At 41.8% G+C, this 18,574-nt stretch overlaps 1 protein-coding gene across 3 annotated transcripts in view; it reads right to left on the bottom strand.

Annotated features, from left to right (window-relative positions):
- Positions 1-3,645: 3,645 nt before the first annotated feature.
- The window catches only part of rmdn2 (regulator of microtubule dynamics 2), a 34,819-nt gene continuing 19,890 nt past the window's right edge, over positions 3,646-18,574 (bottom strand). For 2 of the 3 annotated variants that reach the window (XM_066696802.1, XM_066696801.1), the window contains exons 6-11: positions 12,143-12,218; positions 10,651-10,728; positions 9,263-9,361; positions 7,755-7,808; positions 7,484-7,564; positions 3,646-5,470 (exon numbers count right to left, since the gene is read on the bottom strand). In XM_066696802.1, coding sequence (XP_066552899.1) covers positions 5,417-5,470; positions 7,484-7,564; positions 7,755-7,808; positions 9,263-9,361; positions 10,651-10,728; positions 12,143-12,218 — 442 coding nt within the window. In that variant the 3' untranslated portion in view covers positions 3,646-5,416. The remainder of the gene's footprint in view (positions 5,471-7,483; positions 7,565-7,754; positions 7,809-9,262; positions 9,362-10,650; positions 10,729-12,142; positions 12,219-18,574) is intronic. The other variant, XM_066696803.1, reaches the window with a different exon arrangement.

Genomic DNA, 18,574 nt, shown 5'->3' with positions numbered 1-18,574 from the left:
AAGTGGTCTAAGATACTGCAGATTATGAATGGAAGGGATTTACTGTCACTACGCCCTGCTACGTCATCTTAAATGTACTGACTTAAGCTCGTACTTTTCTATCTGAGAAAATTCAGTTTGGGAATCAAAACCATAAAGTATATCCAATCTCAGTCACTCCCTGGGTGGGCAGCTGACATTCGTTCACCCTATTCTCCCAGAATTACCCTTTCCTAATTATCTTGATTATTAATACAAGATCTTAATTACTCTTGGCCTGTCTTGCCTACCCAAAGGAGCCTCCACTGGTAATATGTAATAATAACCATAGGACTCTCTCTCACTTCTCTTGCCTATAGTCGTACCTTTAACCTCTATAGAAATATCCTGAAACCTGACCCTTCTATAATAAGCACTTCTGTACGAATGTGTCCATTAAGAATTCTTTACCTGCCTATCCTGTCTTGGCCCACATCGCCTGCTTTACTGTACAGGGTTTCACAACATGCCCTCCAGGGATGCATTGTGGGTAACCGTTCCCTGAGGCACAAGAACAAAAGGGAAGTCTTTTAAGATAAAGCATCACACTGGGAAAGGTTATCTTTCTCTCCCAGAACATCCTGTACTTTATCAGTGAGGCGCTAACAGCCAACCATTGCGCCCGAGTGCGTGACAAGTTTAGATAAAGAAAGCCGATTGCTGATAAGGACCAAAGACAATAATAACACTCTCTCCCTTGCCAACCTCTGCATCAACAGTTACTTAATCAAAGTAAACCATAGGAAGCAATAAAGCAGGATTAAATCAAGACTAAGCCCTTTGAGATGCATGTTTACAAAGAAATGCAGAAACCAGTTCAACTCTGCACTAAAACTCCCTACATTTTTGACAATACAAAGTGTTTTAATGACACAATGTCAGGATAGTAAAGCTCAGTCTGGGGGGACAAAAACACGTTTCAAATGCACACTCACCCCTGACCTTCCTGCTTTCCTCCTTTAAAAATAACACAAAACAAAAGCATATGCTTATTGTACCAGGTGAAAAATAAACAAACCCCAGGTAACTTCTCCAGCAGGTAACAAGCAGCTTCCATGGTCTGCATTAAGTCTGTGTGAGTTGAAAGATCTTGAGCGTTCATGCACCAGTGCCACTAAAAGTGAGTGACCATTGCATTATGATATTACATCAATTGTCTGTATCTGAAAGTCAGACTGTTTATTTGATTGCCAATCAACCCAGGAGAGACACAAAAGCTGCTTCTGTGAAACACTTGGGTAGAAACAGAGTATAGATCCAACCTTTGACCATAGCCACAGACATCTCTCTCTGTGCAGCCAGCCAGGTTAGGGTGATGCAAACAATAACCTTTTCATGGACAGCTGTGGTTGGCAGACATTTGCAGGGAGCTGGGGAGTCTGAAAAAGACCTGTTTGCAGATGTAACCCCTTCCCTCCTGCATGCAATCAAAGGAGGACAATTCCCCTGCACAGGTGAGCAGCTTTGTTTGTTCTCGGAGTTACAGCGGAACACTGATTCAACGAGACGGAAATGAAACCGACAAATGACCAAAAAAACGACTTAATCCAAATCGGTAACGTAATGGTGCAGCTTCTCAAGGGTGTGAACCCGGAGATGCACTCTATGAATGTCTTCCCAAAGGTGTCTTATCGCTGCACAGATATCATCTCCAGGAGGAAATTCGCATTTCCATCAAGCTGAACAGTTTATGTGAACCAACACCGTGACATCTTCCAAATTGCAACATGTTTGGACTCGAGGAATCTATAAAGGATTTGAACACCTTCAAAACAAACAAACAGTGCAGAAACAGACAATGAGGAGGTGGCTGTGACTGAGAATACAATTCTTCCCCTGGTATTATGGTGGTTAGAGCAATTAATTTCCAGACTGTATAAACTGCCAAGTAAATATTTCAGATATAAATGACAACACAGTGAAAACTATAGCTCTAGGTTATTGGCAACATTTTATATATGTGCTATAGAAAAACCTGACAGCATTATGACCAGAACTGCAGAGATCTGTGCAGAACAGGCAGCGTTTTCTGCACACACCTCGGGTTAAACGCCTGCAAAGCACAGAGAGAGACAGTCTGGTTCAGCGCAGTGCGCCGGCGATTGTAAACTCTCGGCCGTCTCCCGTCACCAGCACAGAGCGCGCCTGAGCAGAGAACATAAACAAACCTCAGCTGTCAAAAGCTTTGTGTTTCAATGGAGGGGATTATATCGTTAGTTCGTGTTAATACACATAAACAAAACCAAACAGAAAACGTGTAATTTAAAACCACGGACTTTGGGCAGCATTGCTTCAAGCCCCATTGAAACAAATTGAAAAATAATAAAATCGATTCCTGAAGAAACAACAGCACGGTCTCTCAAATTTCCGAAACAAAAGCGTCTCTGTACAGCCTCTACTTTAAACCGGAAAAAACAAAACGCACAGTTTACACACAGTCTTTTAAAGTTTACAGTGAAGTTCATACTACAGTACAATGGCTACCTTGAAGACTGGAATTGCTTGCACAACATGATAGGAACATAGATAAACAGGGTACCCATCTCAACATTTACTTAAAGAATACAAAACAAGAACATACTTCGAGAGGGTTCAGTGAGAGAAGCGGCCGCGCTGGAGGAGGCCTGTTCTGGGCAGCTCTTCCAAGAGTCTCCTGGAGAACCAGTAACACCCAGCTTCGGAAAGAGAAAACGCTTGTCTTTTCTTCACAAACAAGATAAAACAGTCCCGTTCCCAGACCACCCTATAAGGAATAGAATTAAGAATATCCTCCCTAAATGTCTGTTCTTTCTGTAACTTTTCAAGTAAAGCTAAATATATAAATACACTGTATGAGTCCCCACTGCGAGTAAACGAACATAAAAGGATTTGGAAATCTCTACAAGAAAGTAAGCCATCTTACGTCCCTCGGTCGCTCTGTATCACTGCTTACCTTTTTAAAGCACTGGCTCGGGGTCCCGGAAAACATGGCAGCTTCCGCAATAGAGCCATCTTTTCCACGGTGAGGGCTATCTGAGAGCAGGCCGCTGCAACAGGCAACGCACGGGTAACGGGGTCAGCGCTGTGATGTCAAGAGCAGTTTGACAGCCATTAATCATGCTGCAGTTGTCCCGCTTCTGGGCACGGCCTGTAATTTAAGTTATTCAGTTGATGTAAAAGAACATGTCTGAGAAACACCTGGCTTGAGCGATTACTGGGATTCCTCTACATGTCTTAGACGTTTGCAGAGATCAGGCAAACATGGGTAATGCAGTGTACAAAAGTCACGGGCATCAGTGTCCAAATAGCTGAGGACAGAACTAATTGCAGACCCCAGAATCAATCCGTTACTGTGATTGCAACATTTTATACTGCGCTGGTTATACGTAATTAAAAAACGGATCGTGGTAACAGTCAGATTCAGAAAAAGTAAATGAGTAAATGAATAAATAAATCAGGCACCTTGTCACAAAGCCAAGGAAAAACATTTGCACCAACTGACTGAGAAGAGAAGTATTATCAAGTAAAAACAAGAAACGCAAGTTGGTGACAAAACTATTCCCTGCAATATGAACCATAAACTACTTTTCTACAATTTGCTGATCAAACAGAGTGCATTGAACATGAAAAGCCAAATGAGTCCCGAAACAGGAATTGTAATAAATGTGCTTTATTATAGAACACTGTATAAACACCTTTTAAAAGCATACATTAAAAGCCCTTTAATATACTAAATTATATCTATTTCTATTTTATAAAATCACATATATATACGAATTTGTACATCCCTTAAAAAAAACAAGACAAATGAAAACACATTCTGTATGTTAATCCATTGCAATGGTCCCAAATTAGAGAGAGACTATAGAGTGGTAGTCAAACAAACATTCGTTACAAAGCAGCAAAGATGTCCTGAAAACATGAGGTCTCGTCAACTGTGTGCCTGTAATCAAGGAAAAAACTCACTGTTTTGTATAACTGGTCCCCCACAATCACAAACACATAATTAAAAACAGAAAACGCCAATTACAGCAACCATAAAATATAAATGAAATCAATTAAAAAGCACAGTTCCAACACAAGCGTACTGTAAGATATTCATTTGTGTGCGATCGTGCTGTCGTCCGGACCTTGGTGTTGAAAAGCACTGAACAGGACGAGGTGAACGGAACGAATTATTTGCCTGGTTCTCTGTAAACTCGGCTTTAGATTCGAAACGATTTCCATAATAAAAGCTCTTTTTATACCATTTCAGCCTTTTTTCAGATCACCTGGACAAGACTACAGTGAGGTTAATGTCTTGACAGTTTCAGATTACTGGGATAAGTGTTAACCATAAAGTGCATGAACAGTTGGAGCTTAATTGCAGCCCTTAACATTTGTTTAACTTTCTAGTGAGAGTTTAGTTTAACCATACAATACACTGATAAAAACTGCTAAATAGTACATTATATGGTATGCAAAAAACTAAATGGAAAGGACACACTACAAAAGCTGCCAAACTCAGGGTTTTATTGCTGATAATGTGTCTTTTATACGATATGTCTATCAAGACGGATTAGGGGTTGAACATTATGAATGAGGTACTGTTCTAGTGTTGCTACATTCAGATTTACTTTAAAAAAAATGATAGAGAGATAAAATACAGCACCCAAGGAGAGAAAAGCGAACCCAGTATTGATGGATTGGATGCCCTCGAGTCTCTTCAAAAGAGTCCTGCAGCTACAGGTTAAAACCCGGTCCACGGTCCTGTTCCCCCAGTAAGCTGATGCAGAACAGTTTGGAACCCATGAAAGAATTGTACAAAATCAGTTTATTTCTATCAACAGCAGCTATTCCGGTGATCCTAACATTAAAGACAGTCTGTTGTCCTTTGCCCATTTAAAACGTTTTGTAAGTTGCAAAAAAATACAAAAAAGACCCAAAGAACAGTTGCTACAGGCCCACGTATCCAATTTAGGTGCATCACTTCACTCTGTCCCTGGATGGGACACATTCAATAGCGTGTTATAAAAACACAGCCTCTCCAAACTACCTGGCCCGCTGTGAAAGAGCGCCCGTCATCCGGTGTCAGTTAAGAGATAATTACAGTCCCTTCTCCTTGGCTCGGGATCAGGGAGAAAACACGCGAGGACACACGGTGCCTCTTTAACACCTTAATGCTGCCCAAATCAGTTACACAATGGCCAACAGTTCTTTTGCATTGTATCACCCTTTATAAAAGATCATAATAGAGTTTTGTGCTTCTAACTGTAGCCCAATATACAGTTGAGTCCCATCCGGTTATTATAAAAACAGAACGAATAAGAAAACCCTGAACATTTGCATATTATAATCTACGTGAGTCAACAAAAACAAATAAACAAACCAAAAAAATCTAAATGTCACTCCATCTCAAACTTAGTGTTAAATCTTCAGTTCATATACTGAGAGAAGAAACGATCAAGTCCAGCTCTTTCTGGGCTTCTTTATCCTGAAAGAAAACAAAGCGAGATTCAGTTTTACAGTGCATGTAATCTCATCACGCCGACGGGACAAGCAAAGGGTTAAATAGCTTTGTGAAGAGTCGGAGCAGTTGATTCGTAAGTAGTGTCTCAAAAAGCTTTCAGTCCAAACAGGGATCACTTTCTGGATACATCAATAAAAGCTAATAAAACACCCCGGAGTACAGCGAGCAAAAGCTTGTCGTTTTTGCATTTGAATGCTGTACAGGAAAAAAGTGTGTTGATACAGGACAAGACGCACAAAGGAAGGAACAACGATCGGGATTACACTTCAGCACAGCAATTCCAACCTAATCTTCTGACATAAATTCTCATTCTCTCGTGGACCGCCCATGGCCATGCGGTGGATTTCTCACACAAACCCCCGCGCTGCAGAGAAACTGGCTTCGCTTCGTGTCTCGGGCTGAACTGATGAATGAGCGTCGACGCTGCTGTGAAGGGAACGACTGTGTGAAGCAGAACCGCGCGCAGCTGGAGGATCACAGCACGATCTGACTGCGCGGAGATGAGGCCAGTCGGGTCTGTGTTGGAGTCGCGTGAGGGCCCATCCAGCCTTCAACGTTTAACATCTCAATACAAATAAACAAACTGTGCGTTCAAATAAGCAGGCAGCTGTCTATGAAGACGAGGACCTGGCCCTGTCCTGCGGCTTGTGGAAAACTGAACAAGCCATGTCTGTTTTAGTTGACTGGAATCTCAAATGTGTTTTGGTTCTCATTGAGTAGATTTGGTGTCATCTTGTTTGTTGCTTTTGCCAATGTCTGAACGTTTTGCACGCTTGCATCCTAAGAGAGCATAAACCACTAATCCGGGAGGTCGTTCACGATTAGCGAAATGCAATAATATATCCGTTAAACATTCCCGTGTCGATGCACCTTAACCTTCAGTCGATTCAGTGCTACGATAACATATTCAATCATTCATATTTGTCTGGGGAAAGATATCCTTTACTCCAAACATGCCGAAACAAAGCAGGGAAAATAACAGTTACAAATGCTCTATAACAGCAGTGGTTCTCAGCAGGACCAGCCAATATAAACCAGTGCTTGCCAAACGCCTGGGAAGTGAATGAAGGGCAATTCTCTGCGGCTGTCATTAACAGCAAACAGTAGTTGATATATTCCCCGGCTTCAGCACCCAGCTTTGTGAACTGCCTTTTATCTCACGTACTAAACGTGTGTGAGATGACTTTCCCTCCAGGAACAGTGACAGCGCTTAGTCATCGTTTAGACAGTCAAATCCACGGCTTTATGATGTCATCGCTGACGAGTCTGCTGTTTGCAGGGGGACTGGCTGGACCTTTGCTCGGGAAACTGCCCGGGCTCCTGTCAGCGAAACTCAGTGACGTGACCCATGTCAGGCTGTGTCTCGCTTATCGACAACTGCGTTTACCCATACAACATACAACTTTTATTTATTTATTGGCCGGTGTCAGTCATTTTTAAACCTCTACAACATTCACTCATTCGGCAAAACCTTAAAACTTGTTTCTTTGTTCAAATGAGATCACGTATTAAATCACCAAATAAATTAACTGAACCGATAACTCAAGAGCTTGGACTTTTGTTGTTCCAATTCATAACTGTGCAAGTGAAGTGGATTTAAAGTCATGTCGCAGTTACAGGACACAATGGACTGTTCAACGAACAGAAGTAAATCAATATTTGATGTTCTGCAACACGAGGAAAAGAGATTTCCTTTAGTCTGGGATTCTGGTGATAGAGCATGAATTTAAAGGAGGCATTTAGAAACCACAAACACCCCAATAAGACAAACAGTGAGCTCTGAACACGACAATTCAGATTTAGACGATTTCCACGGAGAGTAAACACGGTAAACAATATTAATTTCACCCCCGGGAGAGGTTCGTGTCGGCTCATGCTGGCGTTTCAGAGTCACGTCTCTTACAATAAGACTAGAGAGGTTCAACGGATGACCAATCCCACCATTTCCAGGCTGAGGAGTGTGCCAGCGCCACGTACCTCGTTAGAAACGATCTCCAGCGAAGCGGCGGCGTCACACCACTGCAGGGCCCGGGAGCGCTGTCCGAGGTCCTTGTAACACTGAGACACAGGTGGAGGGGACAGGTTCTTTCACAGTTCTGATCTTGTTAACATTGTGGTGAAAACACTAACAACGACAATCTCTAGACACTGATGGAAACGAGGAGGACCTGCTCAAAGCTCTACAGCAGCGGGAAACAGTATGAACACATGAAAACCGTCTGTGAGGTTAAGGAACGAGTTTACCTACCTTTGCTAAAAATACATAATTAAATTTGGAATACTTTGGACGGATTTCTTCTACCTAAAGGAAAAGAAAATGAACAAAAGGATAGTTACAGGTGAATTTTAATTAGATAAATGTAACCTAGCATTTTGCAAAGCACAAATCGAAGGCATGAGACCATTGCGAAAAGTCACGTCGCGCTGTCTGGGAACGAGAATCCAAACAAACCATTTCCCAAGAACAGATACAGGCGAGGTGGACAGTAATATGACTCTCGGGGGGAATTTACAGAATTGCTTTGCCGCTGCGAGTTATTCCCACTGTGTAAGATGATACAGCCTTATTGCTAGTTTCAATACAAAAGGGGAATAAAGCAGAAAATCCCCCTTTTCTCTCGCACGTGAGTCTAATCTCTTATCGCTAAATCTATATCTCACCATAGACACATTTTTGGTGTCCGAGCTCTCTCTCAACGAAAGACAACGTTCAGTTTCACGCAGCTGTGGGCCAAGAACCGGCAGCACGCTCTGAAGAGCTTCGATCAATCAGCAAAAGGCAACGATCACCTCGCTCTGTCACATCGTAAAAGCCTACAGGCACTGCAAAGAAAATATTACCCTTGGCATGTACGCAGTGGACCTTAAAATATAATGAATTAATCTTCAAGATGTGGGTGATGGATTACTGATTGAGTCTCACTGACAGCTCCGAAATATCAACAGTTTTTTTTACCGTAAGATAAGTGTACGCCAAAACAAATACCACTTGTGTGTGTCGTACCCTGTCACAGGTGTCTACACACCGCAAACTGCAGGAAAAGTGTATCATTTCTGGCAAGGAAAAGCTACCAGTCACTTCAAATAAGAGGCGATGTGCATAAAAAAGGTCTTAATCATTAATACTCTTCTACCTAGAAGTAAAATTAGTTGCCAGGATGTTTTTATTGAAACTAGACAGTGTTTTTTCTCTCACAGTCCTAAGGCAAAGAATAGCAAGTTACAACACAAGCCACTTAAATAAAATTGATAGGTTAAATACACAAGACGTGACAAAATATCTTGCGTATGAGGACTAGCCAGGGGCGATTTAATTACTTTACATAAACATAGAGGACAAAGCCTGTTTTAGTAATCGAAGGGGGAGGAACAGAGGGTTCATACTTCAAATTACTTCTACAGAAAATAACGCTTTAATGGCAGTAATAAATTAAATATAGCAGCTCAACTTGCTACTTGCTCTGCATTAAAGGTTTTTAATGCAGAGCGTTGTTTAGACCCACTATGTGTCAATATCGTCACAATCCTGCAGTCAGGTCCTCTGTGTTGTGTGTAAGATTTGTATTATTGTCCTGATCGCTTGCACCAGACTCTGCTATTGGCATGTGACTTACTATGCGAGTAGTAACTAAACTGCACCTTTAACCAAGAAAACATGGTCTACTAGGTGCATAAAAGCACCAGGACACAACTGAGAAGAAAGCAATTCGCAATTTAAAAAAAAAAAATTGGCGACAAATTAACAACTGATGATACCTTGAGGAAATATTTCAGGGCATCCTGTATAGTTGCTGTCGGTGGGTCTCCAAAAAGAGCCGCGGCGACTTTCCTCTCAATCCACGATAACTGGGAGACCTGAGAGAGGAAACAAGGAAGGAACAGATTCTGTGCTATCAAGAGTGTGTTGGGAAATGTACAATCAATATGGACCACAGTTATATAAACGCTGAGGTGATACAACCTTCAGTGTACACATTATTTACATTTCATGGCATGTCCATTGTGTTTCAAAGTGAATTCATCCATCCAATGCAATTTTATCTGATGGCTTGTGTGTGATGTACAGGCAAGCCCAAGTAAAAACTTCCTCTTCAGCAACAGTTTAATGGCAACAACAACAACAACAACAACAAAAAAAGTCCCTTCTTGACATGAGGGTTTGGCAAAACAGGAATCTTTCTAAGGTGTTTCTTCCAGGTGCCATGTAATTAGCAAGGAGGGATTGGGCTTGTGTGTATGGAGGCTCTGTATAGTGTTTCTCTGCACTCCATCAATGCTAAAACATGTAATTGCAGGTTTTCAGATGCTCTGCCACCATCGGAGGGGTTCACAGAGGCCTGTGGCAGCTCATAAACACTGGATTATTGTTTACAAGGGACTTTTTACTCAACCTGCGTTATATCCAGCTTATAAAAACATTGATTGTTTATTGTCGTTCAAAGGCAGTGCTCTTAGCTCCTCTAGAAGCTATCGTTTATTTCATAAGGAGAAGATCAATGGTAAAAATATGGTGAATATTAGAGATTGCTTTTAAAATTAATCATAATATCATAATTCTTTACACCAGCAGGTCATGGCTTTGTTGCATCATTAGGATAAAGGGCAGTGGTTAATTAATGGTTTCATGAATCAGGGTTGGGGGTCAATTCCAATTTCCTTTTAATTTAATCTCAATTCCAGTAGAGCCTATGGTGTCAGTGGCAATAAGAATTGGAACTGGAATTGGAATTGGAATTTGGAATTGACCCAAAACCTGGTTTAAATATCAGATAATGCAGGTCTTGTTTCAAATTTAGATATGCACTACATTACATATCCAGGGCTTAAGTTTGGGATGAATTTTGCTCACTGTGTAAAACATGGATTCAACCAACCAGACTTCTTGGGCAAGACATTTTCAATCGTCTTTTATGGCTTCATCCCTGACCTGCATTTGAGTTTCACATCTCACTGATTGTCACAGGATCGCACGCAACTGATTGTAATTAAAAGTGAAGAGAGATGCCCCGTTGAAAACTGCAAAGGACACGTTGATTCTCTCTGGTGTGTCAGCGTTTCGTTTCAGGTGTCTTTGGTCACGAAAGCCACGATCACGAACATGCTCAAGTCTACGGGGGGCGGGGGGGGAAATTCAAGGAACATACCGCGTAGCACCACCTTCCCAACAGGTAGTACGAGAGCGGATCCTGAGGCTTCAGCTCAATCGCCTTATCAAGATGGTCCTGAACAGAGAAAGGCAGAAAAAAGCCGTGTCAGTGCCCTGCGCATACCCGACCTGGTCTCTCGGACTAGTTCTGTCATGCATTACGATACCCACAACCCCCTCCGAGGCACGCACACTAACCACACAGCCTTGTCTGTCATGCAATCTCTCTCTCTCTTGCACTCTCTTACAGATGCGTTCGAAGATACTTCCACTGTGAGAAACCTCGAAAACTGGAGCCGTGAAAGGTAAACAGTTTTAGGTGGCAGCTGTGCGTTGCCAGATAACATGTTTCGTGCCACGCTCTCAACGCCAGGCACTGCGGTTACGCCGAACCGCCTGAGAAACAAAATGCTTCTCATGCGTGTTGAGCAGGAACAGATGCGTTCAGCAATTTTCTCACACAATGCAGTCACACTTAGAGATACATTTTCATTGCTGAAATGTTTTGCTCATTTTAAAGCAGAAAGTTATATTCCTGCAGTGCAAAGTTATTTATAGGTTCCAATTAAAATGTGAAAGGACTGAAGGAGAGAAAATCATTTTGCCTTTCCACTGGGTGTTTTTATGGAGAATTTAAATTAACCCCCAAATCGATGCAATACTATCACTCACACAACATATTTGCTCATGTGATTCATTTAATTAACAAAGACTCTCCAATTATACACTTTATTATATTAGTATATACATTTTATACAGCAACAACACCAACCATAATCTAGACGAATACAATTCATAGAGATCGGTTCCTATGTGGTTCTACTGTATGTCTGGTGTGTCAGCACTGATGGATACAGATCAAGCTTCTGAAATCGGGCGATTAAAAAGTGCTCGGGTCTGGGAGAGTTTTATTTACAGTCAAACTGGACTTGCTTCTGCTTACAGCTAGATTAACCTGACAAAGCGGAAAGAGGACAAATCCTGCCCGGTTGGGTGCAATCCTGACAATGTCTGCCCCGGTTTCCCGTGTGTCCCAGCTTCTGAAGTCGGCTCCACGCCCCACAGAGGCCGAGGAGATTAAAATCAGGACTGGGCTGTGGCTAATAAATCTCACGGCCACAGCCTGTGAAAGCGCCTTTTGCTCCCCACCCCCCACCTCAAGGACACAAACACACACTCAGATTCGTGGCACTGCTGGGATTTACACTGTGCTCAATGAACGCTGACAAAAGGTGTCAAGGAAAAGCTAGAATACCTAGAAAAGGGAATACTGTATTTCCAATGCAGCCAGCATCACGTGCAGTTCTCGCAGTTTAAACCCCGTTCGGAGTGATGCTGTACGGACACGCAGAGATAATCTGAGCACAGAAACACTGGCACAAGAACCCTCCCCCGGGCAGATTCTCCGGTCTGGAAAACCCGGGTCTACCTCCACTCAGAGAAGAGCAAATTAAACACCGCAGCTGCTTAGCACAGCTGCCAAAACCTACCTTGAAGAGATAGCCATTCTTGATTTTGTTCTGCACGGTCTCATACTCGGACACGTAGCCGCACATGATGGCGAACCTGGAAGGAAACAGCAAGTGTGAGGCGGTTCTGTTATAACGCTTCGTCTCGATTTCTCGAACATGAGAGGCGAACACAAAACCTGACGTTCAAAAGAAGGGAAAGCTCACAATGTGTCGTACTGTAATATTATATTACTTAGATGTACACTACCATTTTCTTGCTCCCACCCAATTGAGACAAGGAAAACAAACTAGACCTTTTTACACAATTTGACAGCCTTCAGTAATTTACAGTAGCAAGTTTCTATTTTAAAGGCAGGTTAGCACTATTTACACACACTACACAATGTAGTGTTGATTGTTGATGCTTTCCCACCCTCAGCCTGTGCCGAGAAGCTGGGGGGAAAGTTAAGATGCAATTCAGTATAGGTTGTCCTTAATTAAGACCGATTGCTTCGTGTGAGTCTGAGAAGGGTTTGTCAAGTGAGACGCTAGGCAAGATCAAAGCAGCTGGGATATAACGACAGTAATCCTGCGGGTACTCGTCACATACAGCAACCGGGTACCTTTCATACGGAGGATGAGAGGGTGAAAAGGTCATGAGAGTTCAGCTGCCAGAGAATGGGTGGGGTGGCTGCGTAGTTGAAGCCTTATTTGGCAGAACATGTTCATAAACTGGCAGGAACACTGTTCCCTTTCACTCCGAGGGCTCTAATCAGATAACCTCGGCATACTGTGCCTAACCGGATTGCTGCCTGAAAAGAAAACAATGAGCAATGAACGGGCTGATCCCGTGTCTCGTCAAATATCTCCTCTGTGCGTGACCGAAAACATGAGAGCACTACTTTAGAAAGTATCGAGGCATTACTGTGTCCATTTCTGTTCAGATTATTTTTTAATCCACACGCCTGGGATGCTTGTGCTCGTGGAAAGCGCTGCTCTTTCAGGGCGATTTACGGCCGGATCCTGGCAGCGTTTACAAAGACGGGAACTTTGCGTAGTTCTTGTACATAGGGGGAAAAAAAGGGATAACATGTTGTGTTTTACGTGTAATTGCAGGGCTATCCTAACAATCAATGTTTTGGTTGGTTTTAAATTTGACATTTTTCATTCTAAATCAAAAACCCTGATACTGAAACCAGCAGGGATCCGGATTGGTAGGTTACGTTGTTTTATGAGCTCACAGGGTTTAAAAGTGCCCTTTAATACAACTGTCAGATGAATTCCACAAACATTTATGGTTTCCTAACCCCTTCGACATGTCCCAAGGCTTGCTTGACAAATGAGGCCATATAGGCAGACACACGAGGAAACGACTGTCAGAACCGTCAGCTGCCGTGCTGATGATGTAACAGACCCGATGCTGTCTTAGGCACGGCTGCTGTGATCAGACCTTGTCTTCTTTGTGTTCTGCATACGATGGTATGGTTTCTAAGCCACAAATCAGATCTTCAGAAAGGGCTGTGATTAAAAAAATGGAAATAAAATACACACAACAGGGTAAGAAGTGCAATGTGAAGAGTGGTCTCCTTGATTATTGCTCAGATGGTTTTAGACTGATTCTGAACAAGGCCAAAGGCAATAATAATATTTTTTGGTTTTACATTCCAGCTTACAATTTCAAATACCTGTGTTTTAGTGTATGTGTTTTATTTAGGACTAATCTTTGCACTGAAGCATCCTCTCACTTGAACAGGTTCAGAGGGAAACAGAAAATATGATTGTCACATCACATCATCAGACTGCCAATGACATCCAGACTTACAACCTTCAACCTGAAGATGCATCATGTCATGTGACAAGTACTGCCAGGGAACTAGGTGCACTATTACAGTGTATTGACAATATCTCATGGAACTTGAAGTCCGGGTACCAAAGTATGGATCTTAACCACTGAAACCATGAGAAAAACATAAGAGACAGTTTCAAATGAGACGGGCAGAGTGCCAAGCACGCTCCTTCTTCACAACATATGTGAAAGTTGGCGAGGACAAAATGATTCGCTGCTTCATGTTGATATCAGGTTGCTTTTGCAGGAACCTAAGGATTTGGCAGTATTTTATCAGAACTATGTGACTCCTAAGCTACTTACACAATGGGACTGCTCTGCTTCACCCGAGTTCCTCACAGGAACACCAGATTTATCCCGAGTGGAATCTTAATCAAAGCAAACTTTAGCAAAATAGCAAAAGTGACCAATTAAAATTGACTATCTTTCCCTCCGATGGGCATATACGACTCCAAAACACCTTTAAGTAATAAAGTCCACTAGTTACAATCAGACCTGATAAATTTGGACACTGGCTGGTTCAGGAACATCAATAGGAAGCGTCTCTGCATTTTGTTTATCTTAAAAGGCTCTCATAATTCCCAAATTATTCCAGGCATCAGCTGGTTATGTAAAGTTTATTTTAGTAATGTTTGAAAAAATGCATTGTCTCTGAAAAAGATGTCGTCATGAAGACAAACAAACCCCGGGGCTGTTTTCATATGTCGTCCTTTTCCTTCAGTTTCAAATGCGAAGCAAGGTTGTGATGCCAAACTGTTGAGCAACATTTTACTGCAAAAATTGGATTTGATTGTTCTTATGGGCAATTGCTTCTTGCTACAGACATCCACACTTGATTAGCTCAACACAAAGAGGGTTAAGAGTCAAATGTTTGCCTGAAGCACGAGACTTATTTCATCTTTTTAAAGATCTCTTTAACCTTTCCTTTTTGCACAGAAAATGAATTGAACACAGGGCAATTATACCTCAGGGCGCCCTTTAAAAATAACAAATTCTGGAATTGAAATGCAGGCGCAGCACGCAGTGAAGGTAATGTTTATTGCTCATCTATTCTGTGGCAGAAGACAAGGAAAGTAGGCACAAGGATGCCAGGATCCTTTGACAGCGATATAACATGAAATTAATGTTAATTCACATTACATAAGGGCATTTCTGTCAGCCTGCCAAACAAACTATTTTCCAAAGAACATTGCATGTGTTAAATAATAATTAATAACACCGCTCATAGAAAAGAAAAACAAAAACACCTGGCTGGGAATGTTTTCATTAAGACAGGAAAGACAAATAGCTCAATAGCTCACTTTGTCTCTGATACTCAGATCTGTGCAGTGCAATACGGTGACACAAATTCATTATAAAACAATCTCGCCGTTGAATAAATAAGACTTATTTTTACGACTCTTCTTTGCCAGTCTGCAATCTTTTCCCAAACAAATGAAGAATGTTGAAATTAACTTGGTGGATGTTCCCTAATTTCAGCAAGAACAATTAAATGTATAGAATTCTGATAGACATTTAACTTATTTTAATTTAGGATGAATGTAATGCTGATTTCTATCTGCTCATGAGGACGATTTTCAATACGTCTAAAACTGGAATAGTTTAGGACCAACAGCTAGTTAAAAGCTAGGGTGTCACTGAACGGCACTGAGAAATAAACCTGTTTGATTTGTACATTGTTTTGACAATCTTTTGTGGGGGGGAAGAAAGAAAAGAAAAGAAGCATCAATCAAGCTTTGTTGGGTGGTTGTGCTTCTTCTTTACATTATCTCTTTCTAAGCATTTAACAATTAACATGAAGGATGAATCTATGAAACAGTTCCAAAACAATAAAAGAGAAGATGAAAAAATATACAATAGTTTTTTTTCCCCCAAGAGTTGCTATCATGCCCAGGGCTTTCCATAAATTGTGGTCTTCCAAAATGTATAATAGGGAGGCGCATGACAACTGATTTAACAACTAACATTGGCAAACTCTAATGGTTTCCTTTCCCACATTCACCTTCGAATTATGCTGAGGTATTGCCAGAAATATTCCTCTCCTGCTCAAGTTCAATAAATGTACTCTAAACTTTGCATCACATTTTTTCCCAGAGAGCTCAAGACAGACATTGTACTCCAATCCTGAACTGTCAGTTACAAATGACTATCAGAGGGATGGAGGGAACCTACAGGAACTGATGATTTATCCTGGCATCATAAGAATCATGACAACTTAACTCAGGTTGAAGATTGCTTCCACCTGAGCTAATGTAGCATTGCTTTATTTGGAAGTGTAGGCCAGGATGTGTAGACACATGGCAGAAAAAACAAACAAATCTATTTTAATGAATTTTAATTCCAGGCAACACAAGGTGAACATTTCTAAAGGGGGTGTAGGCCTTCTATAGGAACTGTATATATAAATTGTGAACAACTGAAATGTTTTGGCATTGCTTAAAATCATACTGCGCGTATGATCAGGCAGAAAGGAATTTTACACCAAAGCTTTCGTCATTCTGAGGTTAACAGTGGCAATATAAGTACTGTCAAAACACAGCAGAGAGCTCACTTTTGATATTTGACCTGGGGAAGGGTTGTCATGATGTGACCTTCAGTGCTCAACCCATAGATAGGCCTCCAGTGCTCATTTCCTTACAACCCAGAGACAGCCCTGCGTCTTTCTTTCACTGTAAGAACAACTGTGACCTCTGAGATAAGAGACCTCTTCACAGTGTCTCACAGCCTTCACAGACTGGGCAAACATCTTCACACACATGGCCTTGTCTTCTGGGGATACCCAAGGCACAGGTAAAAAAAGTATGACTGGCACGACCAGCGAAAAAATGGGAGACTCTCAAAGCCTGGCAAATGAAAACCAGACCGTGGGAACAAATGGTGTCGCCCGGCACGGAAACGAGCCAGAGAGCAACGTGTGTGGGTATTTTACAAGAGCCAGTCCAACGAATTACCACAAGGACGGCTCGTGCTCCGGGATGCACAACCAAGCGTATCGTTCCCTCCCCTCCACCGTGGACTGTACCAGTCCTCTTCATTTAACCTCTCAATCACCTGTCTGACAACAGAGGCAGCCAAACCTACAGCACTGCACCAACACAATGTCATTAATCCGGCACATTACCTTGTTGCCCGCGTGACCGGGTTGTGTAATCCCCCTCACAAAACAATTACCCCGCTGTGGCCTGCGACGGGACAGACGGTTTTCTCATGATTAACGAAGGCACGGTTAACCCACATGTGCCGTTGCAGGCTTCTCTCGTGCAGGGCGAATACCACAAGCGCAGCTCCAGCTTATGTGGTCACAGAAGTCGGTATGTACTTGCAAAACAATGCCTTACCCAGAGGTACATCCGAGGGTTTGCTCTCACGCTTAACACGGTTCACCACAGGCATGCAACACTACCTGGTAATAACTAGAAAACTGTTGTTTATTCTCCACCTGAATGGGGTCTCAGTTCGATCTCTAATCAGGTTGAAAGGCATTGTTTAAAACGGTTTAATTTCCATCACGTCCTGAGTTCTGAGCTCAAATCTTTCCCACACCCTGCTTCAAACTTCAAACAGATACACACAACCTGCACCACGAACCGTTTTCAACTTTAGTTGAAATTTCAGGCTAATCCCCACACACAGCACGTATTAATACAGGGCTCAGACAGGACTTTCTCAGCATCCCTCCATCCTCCCCGAACACGTGCAAACACCACACTCCATCCATCGAAGTCTAATTTGGATCCGGACAAAGCTCCTGTAAGCAATTTTGTAAAAATACAGTTTTTGCTTGCATGCAGACTTTAAAGACCTAAATAAATACATAACTAAACACTTCACTCCAACTCTCTCGTACGGACAAGTTCCAAAAAAATGTCACAACAGAAACAAACTACATTAAAAACTAAAAACTCTCCACTACAAGTGCCATGTGTTATATATTAAGTGAAATACACACCACTGAAAAAGTTCATAGAAGCACTCCCGTTAGGGAGCATGAAAAACAAAGGATGTCTTGAGATTTTTCTCTTTTCCGCAATATACGGTTGTGCGTATATGAGTTAACTACCAAGATAATAATACATCACAACAGTGTGGTGTAATACAAGTCAAATTAGGTAAAATTACCACAATTATAAATGTGAGCACTTTAAAGCTGTGTCGAGGTTCAGAACACTTTTTTTTTTTTTGGAGCACTTACAAGATTTTTAAATGTAGGTCCAAAGGTCTACAGCACATTATTCTTATTATTTATACTTAAGTCAGCTATAAAAGATTCAGAAATTTGCATGGATGAAGTAGAGGTAAGCCATAGGCAAAGCAGTGTCAAACATTCCTGTAAAGCTTTGTCTGACATCACGAAGGACAGTCTGCAAATTTGTACTGCATAGAGGGGAAAAATGTCCCCCGACAATCAATATGTAATGCATTTACTTTCCCATATCAGTCTTCTAACAAGTTCATCTAAGTAGTATGTTGTATGTGCAGCTCAAACTGGATGAGACACTGAAGTTTGTTTACATTTTTCACTCCGATGAAAGTGATCTGAAATGCCTGCATGGTGTGGCAAGTAGAATCAAGAATCTCAACACTACAGGAAAACACGCTGTCCAGGTACTGCTGATGGAGCGATT

Source organism: Amia ocellicauda, chromosome 23 (assembly GCF_036373705.1).
Source record: "Amia ocellicauda isolate fAmiCal2 chromosome 23, fAmiCal2.hap1, whole genome shotgun sequence".
NCBI classification, from domain to species: domain Eukaryota; kingdom Metazoa; phylum Chordata; class Actinopteri; order Amiiformes; family Amiidae; genus Amia; species Amia ocellicauda.
The sequence above is the reverse complement of the archived record's forward strand: the minus strand, read 5'-3'. Positions and strand labels throughout refer to the sequence as shown.